Source organism: Mesoplodon bidens, assembly GCF_964165515.1.
Source record: "Mesoplodon bidens genome assembly, chromosome: 2".
NCBI classification, from domain to species: domain Eukaryota; kingdom Metazoa; phylum Chordata; class Mammalia; order Artiodactyla; family Ziphiidae; genus Mesoplodon; species Mesoplodon bidens.
This window is the reverse complement of record NC_138177.1, coordinates 23,223,816-23,237,357: the sequence shown is the minus strand read 5'-3', so window position 1 is coordinate 23,237,357 and position 13,542 is coordinate 23,223,816. Positions and strand designations below refer to the sequence as shown.

At 41.4% G+C, this 13,542-nt stretch overlaps 1 protein-coding gene across 3 annotated transcripts in view; it reads left to right on the top strand.

Annotated features, from left to right (window-relative positions):
- Positions 1-13,542, top strand: part of LIN9 (lin-9 DREAM MuvB core complex component) — a 93,486-nt gene that overhangs the window by 27,224 nt on the left and 52,720 nt on the right. For all 3 annotated transcript variants that reach the window (XM_081221382.1, XM_081221381.1, XM_081221383.1), the window contains exon 7: positions 7,142-7,299. In XM_081221382.1, the coding sequence (XP_081077508.1) occupies positions 7,142-7,299 (158 nt within the window). The remainder of the gene's footprint in view (positions 1-7,141; positions 7,300-13,542) is intronic.

Sequence of the window (13,542 nt, the reverse complement as noted above, 5' to 3'; positions counted from 1 at the left end):
GAGGTCTCTTTTGGACCAGTGTTCTGAAGTTGGCTCTCCCACCTCAGAGGCACAGCACTGACTCCTGGCTGCAGCACCGTGAGCCTTTCATCCACACGGCTCAGAATAAAAAGGAGAAAAAGTAGAAAGAAAGAATTAGAAGGAGAAGAAAGGAAGAAAGAAGGAAGAAGGAAGGAAGGAAGGAAAGAAAGAAAGAAAGGAAAAAAGAAAGGGAAGGAAGGAGGGAAGGAAGGAAAAAAGAAAGAAAGAAGATAAAGTAAAATAAAATAGGATAAAGTATAATAAAGTTATTAAAATAAAAAATAATTAAGAAAAAAGTTTTTTAAAAAAACGGATAGATAGAACCCTGGGACAAATGGTGGAAACAAAGCTAAACAGACAAAATCTCACACAGAAGCATACACATACACACTCACAAAAAGAGGAAAAGGGGAAAAAATCATAAATCTTGCTCTCAAAGTCCACCTCCTCAATTTGGGATGATTTGTTGTCTAAAGGAGGGGAGGAAGGAAAGAAAGAAAGAAGTAAAATAAAATAAAGTAAGATAAAATAAAATAAAGTTATTAAAATAAAAATAATTATTAAGGAAAAAAATTAAAACAAAAAACAAACAAACAAAAAAAACGGACGGATAGAACCCTAGGACAAATGGTGGAAGCAAAGCTGTACAGACAAAATCTCACACAGAAGCATACACATACACACCCAAAAAAGAGGAAAAGGGGAATAAATCTTGCTCTCAAAGACCCCTTCCTCAATTTGGGATGATTCGTTGTCTATTCATGTATTCCACAGATGCAGGGTACATCAAGTTGATTGTGGAGCTTTAATCCGCTGCTTCTAAGGCTAATGGGAGAGATTTCCCTTTCTCTTCTTTGTTCTCACAGCTCCCAGTCTCAGTTTTGGATTTGGCCCTGCCTCTGCGTATAGGTCACCAGAGGGCATCTGTTCTTCGCTCAGACAGGACGGGGTTAAAGGGACTCTGGCTCACTCATGCCACGGGGAGGGAGGGGTATGGAGTGTGGGGTGGGCCTGCGGCGGCAGAGGCCAGCGTGACGTTGCACCAGCCCGAGGCGCGCCATGCGCTCTCCCGGGGAAGCCGTCCCTGGATCCTGGGACCCCGGCAGTGGCGGGCTGCACAGGCTCCCCGGAAGAGGGGCATGGACAGTGACCTGCGCTCGCACACAGGCCTCTTGGCGGCAGCAGCAGCAGCCCCAGCATCCCACGCCCGTCTGTGGAGCTCCTTTAAGCAGCGCTCTTAATCCCCTCTCCTCGCGCACCAGGAAACAAAGAGGGAAGAAAAAGTCGCTTGCCTCTTCGGCAGGTCCAAACTTTTTCCCGGACTCCCTCCCGGCTCGCCGTGGCACACTAACCCCCTGCAGGCTATGTTCACGCCGCCAACCCCAGTCCTCTACCTGCGCTCCTACCAAAGCCCGAGCCTTAGCTCCCAGCCCAGCCCGCCCCAGCGGGGCGAGCAGACAAGCCTCTCGGGCTGTTGAGTGCCGGTTGGCACCGATCCTCTATGCAGGAATCTCTCTGCTTTGCCCTCCGCACCCCTGTTGCTGTGCTCTCCTCCGCGGCCCCGAAGCTCCCCCACTCCGCCACCCGCAGTCTCCTCTCGTGGAGGGCCTTCCTAGTGTGTGGAAACCTTTCCTCCTTCACGGCTCCCTCCCACTGGTGCAGGTCCCGTCCCTATCCTTTTGTCTCTGTTTTTCTTTTTTCTTTTGCCCTACCCAGGTACGTGGGGAGTTTCTTGCTTTTCGGGAGGTCTGAGGTCTTCTGCCAGTGTTCAGTAGGTGTTCTGTAGGAGTTGTTCCACGTGTAGATGTATTTCTGGTGTATCTATGGGGAGGAAGGTGATCTCCGTGTCTTACTCTTCCGCCATCTTCCCCGATGTCCCGCATACATTGTTATTACCTTTTGTAAAACTCTTTTTATCACCTCAAGAGCCTTTCCACAAATGCATGTTTTACTTTATGTAAAAACAAATCAAGTGAATATATCCAATATGTTACTTCCTGAGAATTACTTTTCGTGTTAAACTGCTTTTCCTTTTCTAGCATTATCTTGCTTCCTTAACACATCAGAAAACCTTTATATTACTTTTGAGTGAAATTTTGCAGTATACATCATTAGTCTCATATTATGTCTGTCTGCCTAGTAAAAGCATGTGTAAGACTTTTTCAGTTTAAATGGTGGGGAAATTCAGAGAAGACTTGGAACTATAAAGTGACTTGGACAAGTAGGTATGGAATTTAGTTTTCATGATTTCTGTAGATAGTAATGAAATTCAAGGAGAACTTTTCATTGAACTGGTAATATTTTATCCCTTGTATTGAAAGTTGACATTGCTGCTGATGTTTTAAATATTTCCCTCATTTATAAGAACAAATCAAAATGTGCTATGTTAGTGTGTTTCATACAGGTAATTTATGGTCTTTGGTAATTACTTTAGGTCATTTGGGGGCTTTTTGCTGTGACTTTACATGTTTGAGTAAATTAAGCCATAGTGTTTCTAATTATTGTCAGAATGAGATATTAGTCACTCCTTATTTTATTGTTTAGTTATAATTCTGCAGTTTGTCATCATAATATTTCTCTTATTAATATATCCTTTCTTATGTTACCATAACATTGTTGAATTTTATAGTCCTTTACTTCATCAAGGTAGATTAATAGTTGAAATTAAGTCTTTATTTTCAACAAAAGTTTATAGTTTTTATTTTCTCTGAGGAAGTTGAGGTACACTACAAATTATTGATACAATATACCTTTCAAAATATCCTAAAAAAAAAAAGTAAAATAAAATACCAAGAAGGAGCTTAACAGGAAATGTGCAGGATACAAATGAGGAAATGGGAAGACATAGATGATCTTGGATTAGGATACTCAGCATTCTAAAATCAGTCCCAATAAAAATATCAGTAGGCCCCCCTGCTTTTTTTTTACTTTAAACTAGATCAACTAATTCTAAAATTCACATATAAGAGGAGAAATCAAGCAGGAAGATCCAGGAAAATTATGAAGAAGCAAAGTAATAAAGGGAGACTATGTAGTATCATATATACATATGAAGTATGTATTATCACCTATTAAAATAGATATAATGTGATCGTAATCAAAATGGTGTTATAGTGGTACATGCATAGAAGATGAATTTAAAGGGAGAGAAAGCCCATGAAACTAACACAACATTGTAAATCAACTATACTCCAATAAAATAAAAACTAAAAAAAAGAGAGAGAGAGAGAGAAAGTCCAGATAGAATCAAAGATGTCTACAGGAATTTAATACATGATAACAGTGGTTGCATCTCAAGCACACAGGGGAGAGAGGGGTTAAATTACTTATTTAATGGATACTGAGACCACTCTGAAGCAATCTAAGAAAATACAAGTTGGTTTCATATCTCATACCTTATACCAGGAAACATTTGAAAAGGATCAGAGATTCACATTTTTAAAATGAAACAGTAAAACCACTAGAGGAACCTGTAGGAGAGTTTTGCTTAATCTTGAATTGGAGAAGATCTTTCTAACAGGCTCCAAAGCTAGGAACCATAAAAGAAAATATCGATAAATTTGACTTCATAAAAATAAAAACATTTTGCATTGCCCCCTACAAAAAATCCATGAACAAAGTCAAAAGACAATAACAGAAATATTTATAATTCTTATCACAGACAAAGGACTAATTTCCAAATATATGAAGAACTATGTATGAATTGATAAAAAAAAGTCAAATAACCTATAATAAAAGTGTCTGTTTATATGACAGTACATAAGAAAGGGAAAAGAAATGGCTCTTCTGAACAGATGAAAACAGTTCAATCTTACTCATAGTGAGAAATATAAAATCAAATATAAAATCAGAATGCTGTTTTTAACTGTCAGATCAATGGAGTTCATAAAGTTTTAATATGTTGGGTTGGCAATGGTGTGGTGAAAAAGTCACTATTGGTGGTGAGAGATTAAATTTTATATAACCTCTGTGAAGGGCAATTTGGTAATATCTGTCAAATTTGCAAATTTCCATACCCTGTAACCTAGTACTTCTGCGAATTTAGATCACAGAAATACTTGTACATGGGTAAAATGACATGTACAGTAGTATTTGTAGAAGCAAAAGATTGGCAAAAACCTAAGTGTCCATAAATAGAGGAATGATTAATTAAAGTATGGTACCTCAAAATAGTAGAAAACTCTGAAATCATTTAACTTAAAATCAGAGGAAGTTGGACTTCCCTGGAGGTCCAGGGGTTAAGACCCTGTGCTTCCACTGCAGCGGTCGCGGGTTCAATCCCTAGTTGGGGAACCAGCATCCCACATGCTGTGTGGTGTGGCCAAAAAAAACCACCAAAAAACAGAGGAAATTTCTAATGTACTGATGTAGTAGAAGTGATTGCTAAGATACTTTAAGAAAGCAAAATACACAACAGTGCATATTGTAGCTATTTGGGGAAGATAAGCAGGGAACATAAGCAGTTCTTGCTTGTGTATTCCTAAAGTATCAACGAAGGACATGTAGAAAACTTACAGTCATGATCCTCTGGAAGGCAGGAAACCGAGGGACAGAGGTATTAGAGTTTTCAGTGCCTTTTGAACCTTTTAAATTAGAAGGCTATGAATGTATTAACTATTGCAAAAATACTATTTAAATAAAATTTGATTGCTGAAAGTGTATATTATATCCAGAATGTATGGAGAACTCTGAAAATTCAGTATTAAGAATCAAACGGGAATTCCCTGGTGGTCCAGTGATTAGGGCTCCATGCTTCCACTGCAGGGGGCATGGGTTTGATCCCTGGTTGGGGAACTAGAATCCTCATGCTGCACGGCACAGCCGAAAAAAAAAAAGAATCAAACAGCCCATTTAACAAATTGGCAAAAGATTTGAACAGATGATTCACCAATGATATAAGAATATCAAATAAACCAATGAGAGGATATTCAACATAATTAGTCATAGGAAAAACGCAAATTAAAACCACAGTGTTGAAAATTTACTAGACTAAGCCTACCACGTGTTGTTGAGGCTATGGGGAAACTTGAACTCTTATACACCGCTGATGGGAATACAAATTGTATAACCACTTTGAAAAAACTGTTTGGCAGTTCCTTTCTTTCTGTTTTAAAAGACTTAAATTTTTAAGAGTCGTTTTAGGTTTACAACAAAATTGAGAGGAAGATACAGAGATTTCCGGTTTACTGCCCCCCCACATACATAGCCTCCTCCACTCTCAGTGTCCTCCATCAGAGTGGTACATTTGTGACAGCTGATGAGCCTGCACCAACACGTCATAACAACCCAAAGTCCATGGTTTCCATTAGAGTTCACTCTTGGTATTATACCTTCTGTGGGTTTTGACAAATGTTTAGTGACATATATCTACCATTATTATATTTTACAGAGTATTTTCACTGCCCTAAAAATCCTCTGTGTTCTACCAATTCACCCCTCTCCCCATCCCCACAACTGCTGGCAACCACTGATATTTTTATTGTCTTCATAGCTTTGTGTTTTCCAGAATGTCATGTATTGGGATCACACAGAATGTAGCCTTTTCAGATTGGCTTCTTTCACTTGGTAATATGCATTCAGGTTCCTCCATGTCTTTTCATGATTTGATAGCTCATTCTTTTTGGTGCTGAATAATACTCCATTCTCTGGATGTACCAGTTTGTTTATTCCTTTACCTACTGAAGAACGTCTTAGTTGATTCCAAGTTTTAGCAATTATGAATAAAGATTCTGTAAACATCTATGCAGATTTTTGTGTGGACATAAGTTTTCAACTCATTTGAGTAAAAACCAAGGAGCATGATTGTTGGATTTTATGGTAAGAGTATATTTAGTTTTGTAAGAAACTACTAAACTGTCTTCCATTTTGCATTCCACTAGAAATGAATGAATTCCTGTTGTTCCACATCCTCACCAGCATTTGAAGTTGTCTGTGTTCCAGATTTTAGCAAATTAATAAGTGTGTAGTGATATCTCATTTAATTTGCATTTCTCTGGTGGTATATAGTGTGGAGCATCTTTTCATACGCTTATTTGCTAATTGTATATCTTTTTTGGTGATATTTGGATTCTTTGATTTCTTAAAGCGTTAAACACACATTGACCGTATGACCCAGCCCTTCCACTACTTTAATCAAGAGAAATGAAAGCATATGTTTGTACAGAAGCCCACACACAGATGATCATATCAACTTTGTCATAATAACCAAAACCTGGAAATAACCCATAAGTCCACTAACAGGTGAATGGATAAACAAATGGTGATATATCCATAGAATAGGATGTGTCACAATAAAAAGAAATGAACCACTGATACATACACCAATATGGACAAATCTTAGAATAATTATGCTGAATGAAAGAAGCCTGAAGAAAGAGTATATACTAGATGATTCCATTTATATAGAACTTCAGAAGATAGAAACATAATACAGAAAGCAACTTAGTGATTGCTTGAGAAGTAGGAGTATAGAAATGAGAGGAAGCAAAGGAAGGATAGTAAAGTGGCACAAGGAAACTTTGGGGTGCTGATTAATGTCTTTGTATGTTCATTATCTTGACTGTAGTGATATGGATATATATTTCGTGGCCTGAAAGCTTTGTTTAAATACCTTTGGTTCATCCTAGAATTTGAAAATAGAAATAAGACAGGCCCTAAAGATAAGAGTATATTCAGTATTCATACTTCAAGACAGGAAATATGATTAAAAGTTTACACGGTGGCAAGTCTCATCTTTAATTCCTGTACAGATAGGCTCACTGGGTCACAGGGAAGATATCATGTTCTTTTGAATAGAGTATTGAAACTGAACGTTGTTCTTAAGAGGAGACCTGGGATCCAGGTGCAGTTTTGTCAAAGGATGGTGAACAAATCCTCCTGCTTTGTAGGAAGGAATAATCTAGACTTACTTATGTATCTTTCAGTCTTGCAAGGTCCTGTTCTTAAAAAGATATAAAGGTAATTTACTTTGAAGAGAAAATGATTATTGCTAAGAACCCATTTTTAAATATAGTACTTAAAAGAATGAGAAGAATAAAGGGAGTAGTGAGATGAATGGTCTGACTTGAAGTTTTTATATAGGACAGTTATCAGTTTATATGATTTTTATAATTTATTCTAGATGTTCTTCTGCATTTTTTGAGGAAGAGAGATCAGCATTAAAACAGAAACGGCAGAAAATAAGGCTCTTACAACAAAGGAAAGTTGCAGATGTTTCACAGTTCAAGGATCTCCCAGACGAAATTCCTTTGCCCCTGGTTATTGGAACCAAAGTTACAGGTAGGTGAAGATAAGCTTATTACTGTTTTGACTTGTAGTTTTTCACCGAGATAACGTTTATTGGACAAATGGCTTTTATATTTAGAAAGCTTAAACTATAATTCTAGAGCAATATTCTGTAGAGGTTACTGTTTCTTAATCTGTGAAGTCTGTTTTTTAAAGAAATTGGATAAAAGTGTACCTTTTCAAAGCAATGTCTGCCACACATAAACTAAAGCAAACTGCCACAAAGATGAAATTTAAAATAAGTATAATGTTTAAATTTTAAACATTTTGAATTATATTTTTGCTTCCACATCATTGATTTTCTTTTCTAACCATTTTTACCTGGTCAGTTCACAAACACCATTGTTCTTGTGATCTTTGGGTTTAGAAGTACTCCATTTCTAATGACTGAATAAAACTAAATTATTCAGTAAGTAGTTTGCTCAAAATTTTGTAAAGATGTAAATTCTGTCAGTTTGTAGGTGGTGATTCTGTGTGTTCATTTCAGTTACAACACTGAGGGAAATTACCACCAAAACCTCAAGTTTAAGTTAATCCTTAATAATTTGGTGATCTAAAATTACAATTTATGTAATACAAGAAATAACAAGGTGTTAAGTGGGTAGGTAGGGCAGTAATAATACTGGAAGAGTTTGAAAATGGTTGGATTAATCAGAATATTTTCTGGAGGAAAGGGAACCTTGAATTACATATTTATATTATTATTTTCTGGATATAAAAGTGGTACATGTTTCCATTATATTGTAAAAATGGGTAATGAAAGGAAAGGTAGATAATAAGGAAGAGACTGTATCATGCATATAAAATGCAGTTGGAAAAGAGAAGAATGCATTTAGTCATAAACTACCATGTATAGAAGTTACAGATGATATATATGGTCTCTCTCTTTACAAAATTAGTCTGGGACTGGGGGTGGAGGTAGAGTGAGGGAGAGAGAGCATTCCTGAAAAAATATATTAGTTCTAAAAACCCCATATAAATAAGTCTACAATATAACTACTAATCAGAGAAATGCTGACATGGATAGAGTGACACGTAGACCCAATTAGGAAATCCTTAAAAGTTAAGTGCTCCAGCATTTAAGGATTGGCAGTATTATTTGATAAGACTGAAAATTTTACAGTGTCAGTAAGTAGGTACTCATGTCACAATGCAGAATAGGTGGGACTGGATATGTCAAGATATGAGAGAAGTTTGTAGGAATCAACTACTAGAGCTTTTGAAAGTTTCTGTTTGGTTTAGAGGAGGTGTCAGCATACAATAAAAAATTATTAAACCTATGAAGAAACATAAAAACAGGTTCTGTAGTAAAGACCAAAAGCAATCAATAGAAAACAGATGCTGGGATGACTCAGATACTGGAATTAGTTTCAAAATATCTGTTATAAAACATGTTCAAGAACTTAAATGTAAATATGGTCATAATTAATGGGGATATCACAGTAGATAGATGGAAATTACTTAGATAAAACACATTTAAAATTGAAAAGTATAGGGCTTCCCTGGTGGTGCAGTGGTTGAGAATCCGCCTGCCGATGCAGGGGACATGGGTTCGTGCCCCGGTCTGGGAAGATCCCACATGCCGCAGAGCGGCTAGGCCCGTGAGCCATGGCCGCTGAGCCTGCGCATCCGGAGCCTGTGCTCCGCAACGGGAGAGGCCATAACAGTGAGAAGCCCGCATACCGCAAAAAAAAAAAAAAAAAAAAAAAAAATTACCTTTAAAGGGGGCTTCCCTGGTGGCGCAGTGGTTGAGAGTCCACCTGCCGATGCAGGGGACACGGGTTCGTGCCCCGGTCCGGGAAGATCCCACATGCCGCCGAGCGGCTAGGCCCGTGAGCCATGGCCGCTGAGCCTGCGCGTCCGGAGCCTGTGCTCCGCAACGGGAGAGGCCACAACAGTGAGAGGCCCGCGTACCGCAAAAAAAAAAAAAAAAAAAAAAAAATTGAAAAGTATAGTGTCTGAAAAGAAAAATTCTGAATGGGCTTAAAAGCATATTGGAAACAGCAAAACCAAGGGTAAGTGAACTTCAGAATAAATCAGTATAAATGATCCATTGTGAAAACATGGAGGAAAAAATGGAAAAAACATTAATAGAGCCTCAGAGACCTGTGGGACAATATTATGCAAATAACATACATGTAATTATTGTTCTTAAAAGGAGAAGAAAGGCACAATGGCATGTGCGAAAAAAAAGACAAAAGATTTGATTTTTTCTTTCAGTTTTTTCGAGATAGAGTTGACATACACACTGTAAAGTGTAGGTCATAATGATTTGACTTGCATCCATTACATTTGCCGACCTTGGAGAAGTGGCCTTTTGTGGGAGACCTCCTGTGCTTCCCAGCAGCGCACTCCCCTCTGGTCACCAGAGGTATGTGCTCTAGGGGTGCCCCCCGTGTGGGCTGCCTGGGTCCTTCTGTTGTGGTGGCCTGACTACTTGTGGGCAGTCTGATAGGTGTGGCTGGCCCTCCTATAGGTTGGTTGCTAGGCCCTGCCTCGTGGAAGGCTTCCGTCTGTGGGCTGGGGCACAAGGTGGCTGGCTGCGGCACAAGGTGGCTGGCTGCAGGAGTGAGTGGGGGGTTCCTGGGACTAGTACTGGCCCACTGGTGGGCGGAGCTGGGCTCGGGGTGGGTGGTTGCAGGCTGGGGTCCCAGATCTAGTGCTGGTGGGTGGGCTAGTTCCTGGCATGGCTGTCTGTAGGGGCCTGGGATATCCCAAAGCTGGTTATCAGCCCGCTGGTTAGGGGAGCTGGGTCCTGAGGCTGCTGGCTGAGGGGCCCAATATGTCTGGTGGCCTGCTGTCAGCCTGCTGGTTGGCAGGCCAGAGCCCCCGGTATTCCCTGGGCTAGTGTCCCATCACTGGTGGACAGGGGCAGTTCCTGGGGCGGCTAGCTGAGGGGCCCAAGGTGTCCCAGAGCTGGCATTAGCCTGCTGGTGGGCGGGACTAGGGCTCAGTGGGTCTTGGAGCTAGTGCTGGCCAGCTGGTCTGTGGGCTGCATCCACACAGCAGGCTGTAGGTCTGTGGTGGTCCTGGGGCTGCTGTCCACCCAGTGGTGGGTGGGACAGGGCGCAGGGGATCAGATCCCTGCGCTGGTGCCGGCCCCCTTGTAGGCAGAGCTGGGTCCTGGGTTCTCTAGCCGCAGGGCCTAGTGTCCGCCCACTGGTGGGTAGGGCTGAGGCCCAGAGGGTCCCCAGGCTGGTACCCACCCACTGGCGGGTGAGCCCGGGTCCTGGGGCTAGTGCCGGCTCACTGGTGGGTGGAGCCAGTCCCAAATTCTCTGGCTGCAGGACCCTGGAACTCGCTGAGTTAGTGCATTGGTCTCTGTTGTGTGGGGCCAGGACCCAGTGGCTGGTGCCTGCCCAGTGGCGGGTCAGGCTGATTCTGGGGCTAATGCTGGCTCACTTGTGAGCAAAGCCAGGTCCCAGGGTCTCTGGTGCAGGGCCCTGGGGACCTGGGACTAGTGAGGCTCGTTGGTGTCAGTGGCCGGTCCTGGGCCCTCTGGTGGATAAGTCCAGGTCCTGAAGCGGCTGTGGGCTCAGGGGCTCCCAGCTGGCCAGCTGGTGGATGGGGCTGTGTCCCCGCCCAGCCAGCTGCTTGGCCTGAGGTGTCCCATTACTGGTGCAGACGGGCTGCTGGGCGGGGCCGGGTCCCAGCCCTAATAAGCTAGAGGGAGGATTAAAAAATGGCGCTCGCCAGCACCAGTGTCCTCGTGGTTGAACAAGCTCCCAGAAATGGCTGCCACAAGTGTCTCTTTCCCCCCGGTAAGCTCCACTTGGCTCCTGCCTCTCAGGGAGGCTCTCCAAGATCAGCAGGTGGGTCTAACCGAGGCTCCTTTTGAATTACTGCTTCTGCTCTGCATCCTAGAACTTGTAAGATTTTGTGTGCACCCTTTAAGAATGGAGTCTATTTCCCATAGCCCTCTGGCTCTCCCGAATGTAAGCCCTGCTGGCCTTCAAAGGCAGGTGTTCTGGTGTTTGTCGTCCTAGTGCAGGACTTCCAGTTTGGAGATACCCACGTGGGGTTCAGACCCCTTGCTCCTTGGGGAGAACCTCTGCAATTGTTATTATCCTCCTCTTTGTGGGGGTATTGTTCTTGACTATACTGTGTCTCTGCCCCTCCTACCTGTCCGGTCGTGGTTCCTTGGCATCTTTGGTTGTAGAAGATCATTTTTGCTTGTCTTCTGGTCTTTCTCATCAATAGTTGCTCTGTAAATATTGTAATTTTGGTGTGCCGATGGGAAGAGGTGAGCTCAAGGACTTCCTACTCCGCCATTTTGGCCACCTTCCCCAAACTCGATTTAAAAAAAATAAAAAGTGGGGGCTTCCCTGGTGGCGCAGTGGTTGAGAGTCTGCCTGCCGATGCAGGGAACATGGGTTCGTGCCCCGGTCCGGGAAGATCCTACATGCCGCGGAGCGGCTGGGCCCGTGATCCGTGGCCGCTGAGCCTGCGCGTCTGGAGCCTGTGCTCCGCAACGGGAGAGGCCACAACAGTGAGAGGCCCGCGTACCACAAAAAAATAAATAAATAAATAAAAAATACAGATCCACAGTACTCTAAACCCCAAGCCATATAACCCACGTGTATACAAAACCCATAATTAGACACAATACAGAAAAAATACAGAGCAATTCTTGAAAGCATTCATTAGAAAAACAACATTATATGAGGAACAGTGATACAAACAGCAGCTGACTTCTTACGGGAAAAGAACACTAGATGTTATGTCAAATGAACTTTTCAGATTGAAGGGATATGATACTAGATGGAACCTTGACTACAGAGTAACAGCACCAGAAATAGTAAATATATGTGTAAAATGGAACTGTTGTGTTTAATTTTTTTTAATTTGTAGTGAGAGTATATAGTATTAACTGAAGTAGAGTGTAATAAGTAAAGAGTGAATATTATAATCCCTAGAATATTGAGATTCAGAAACCTTAGTGTGCATCAGATCACCTGGAGGGCTTTAAAAAGACAGATTACTGGCCCCCACTCCAGAGTTTCTGATTCAGAAGGTCAGGGGTAGGGCCTGAGGATTTTCTTTTCAAGAAGTTTCCAAGTGGTGTTGATGCTGCTGGAGTGGGGCCGTACTTTGAGAACTAGTAAAGGAATTACTTTTTAAAAATCTTTTATTGAGGTAACATTGGTTTATAACATAAGTTTCATGTATACATTATATTTCATCTTCTCTTTACATTACAGCATGCTTACCACCAAAAGTTTAGTTTCTGTCTCTCACCATACAGTTGAAGCCCTTTACCCATTTCACCCTCCCCTGTCCCACCCCTTCCCCTCTGGTAATCATTACTCTGTTTTATGGCTGAGTAGTATTACATTTATGGTAATCACTACTCTTTTTTTTTACCGTGGAGTAGTATTCCAGTGCGTGTGTGTAGCATATCTTTTTTTTTTTTTTGCGGTACGCGGGCCTCTCACTGTTGCAGCCTCTCCCGTTGCGGAGCGCAGGCTCAGTGGCCATGGCTCACGGGCCTAGCTGCTCTGTGGCATGTGGGATCTTCCCGGACCGGGGCACGAACCCGTGTCCCCTGCATCGGCAGGCAGACTCTCAACCACTGCGCCACCAGGGAAGTCCGTGTGTAGCATATCTTTATCCATTCATTCATTGATAGGCACTTAGGTTGTTTTCATATCTTGGCTATTCTAAATAATGCTGCTATGAACGTAGGGATGCATATATCTTTTTGAATTAGTGTTTTTGTATTCTTTGGATGAATACACAGAAGTGGGATAGGTAGATCATGTGGTAGTTCTAGTATTAATTTGGGGGGGAAATCTCCATACTGTTTCTCATAGTAGCTGCACCAATTTACATTTCCACCAACAGTGTATGAGGGTTTCCTTTTCTCCCGTCCTTGTCAGCCCTTGTTATTTCTTGCCTGTTTGATAATAGCCAGTCTAACGGATGTGAGGTGATATCTCACTGTGGTTTTTTTTTAATTGAAGTATAGTTGATTTACAATATTGTGTTAGTTTCAGGTGTATAGGAAAGTAATTTAATTATACGTATATTTTTTTCAGATTATTTTCCATTATAGGTTATTATAAAATATTGAATATAATTCCCTGTGCTGTACAGTAAATCCTTTTTGCTTATCTATTTTATGTGTAGTTTTGTTAATCATACTCCTAATTTATACGCCCCACACCTCCCTTTCCCTTTTGGTAACTATAACTTTGTTTTCTATGTCTATGAGTCTGTTTCTATATGGTATATAGA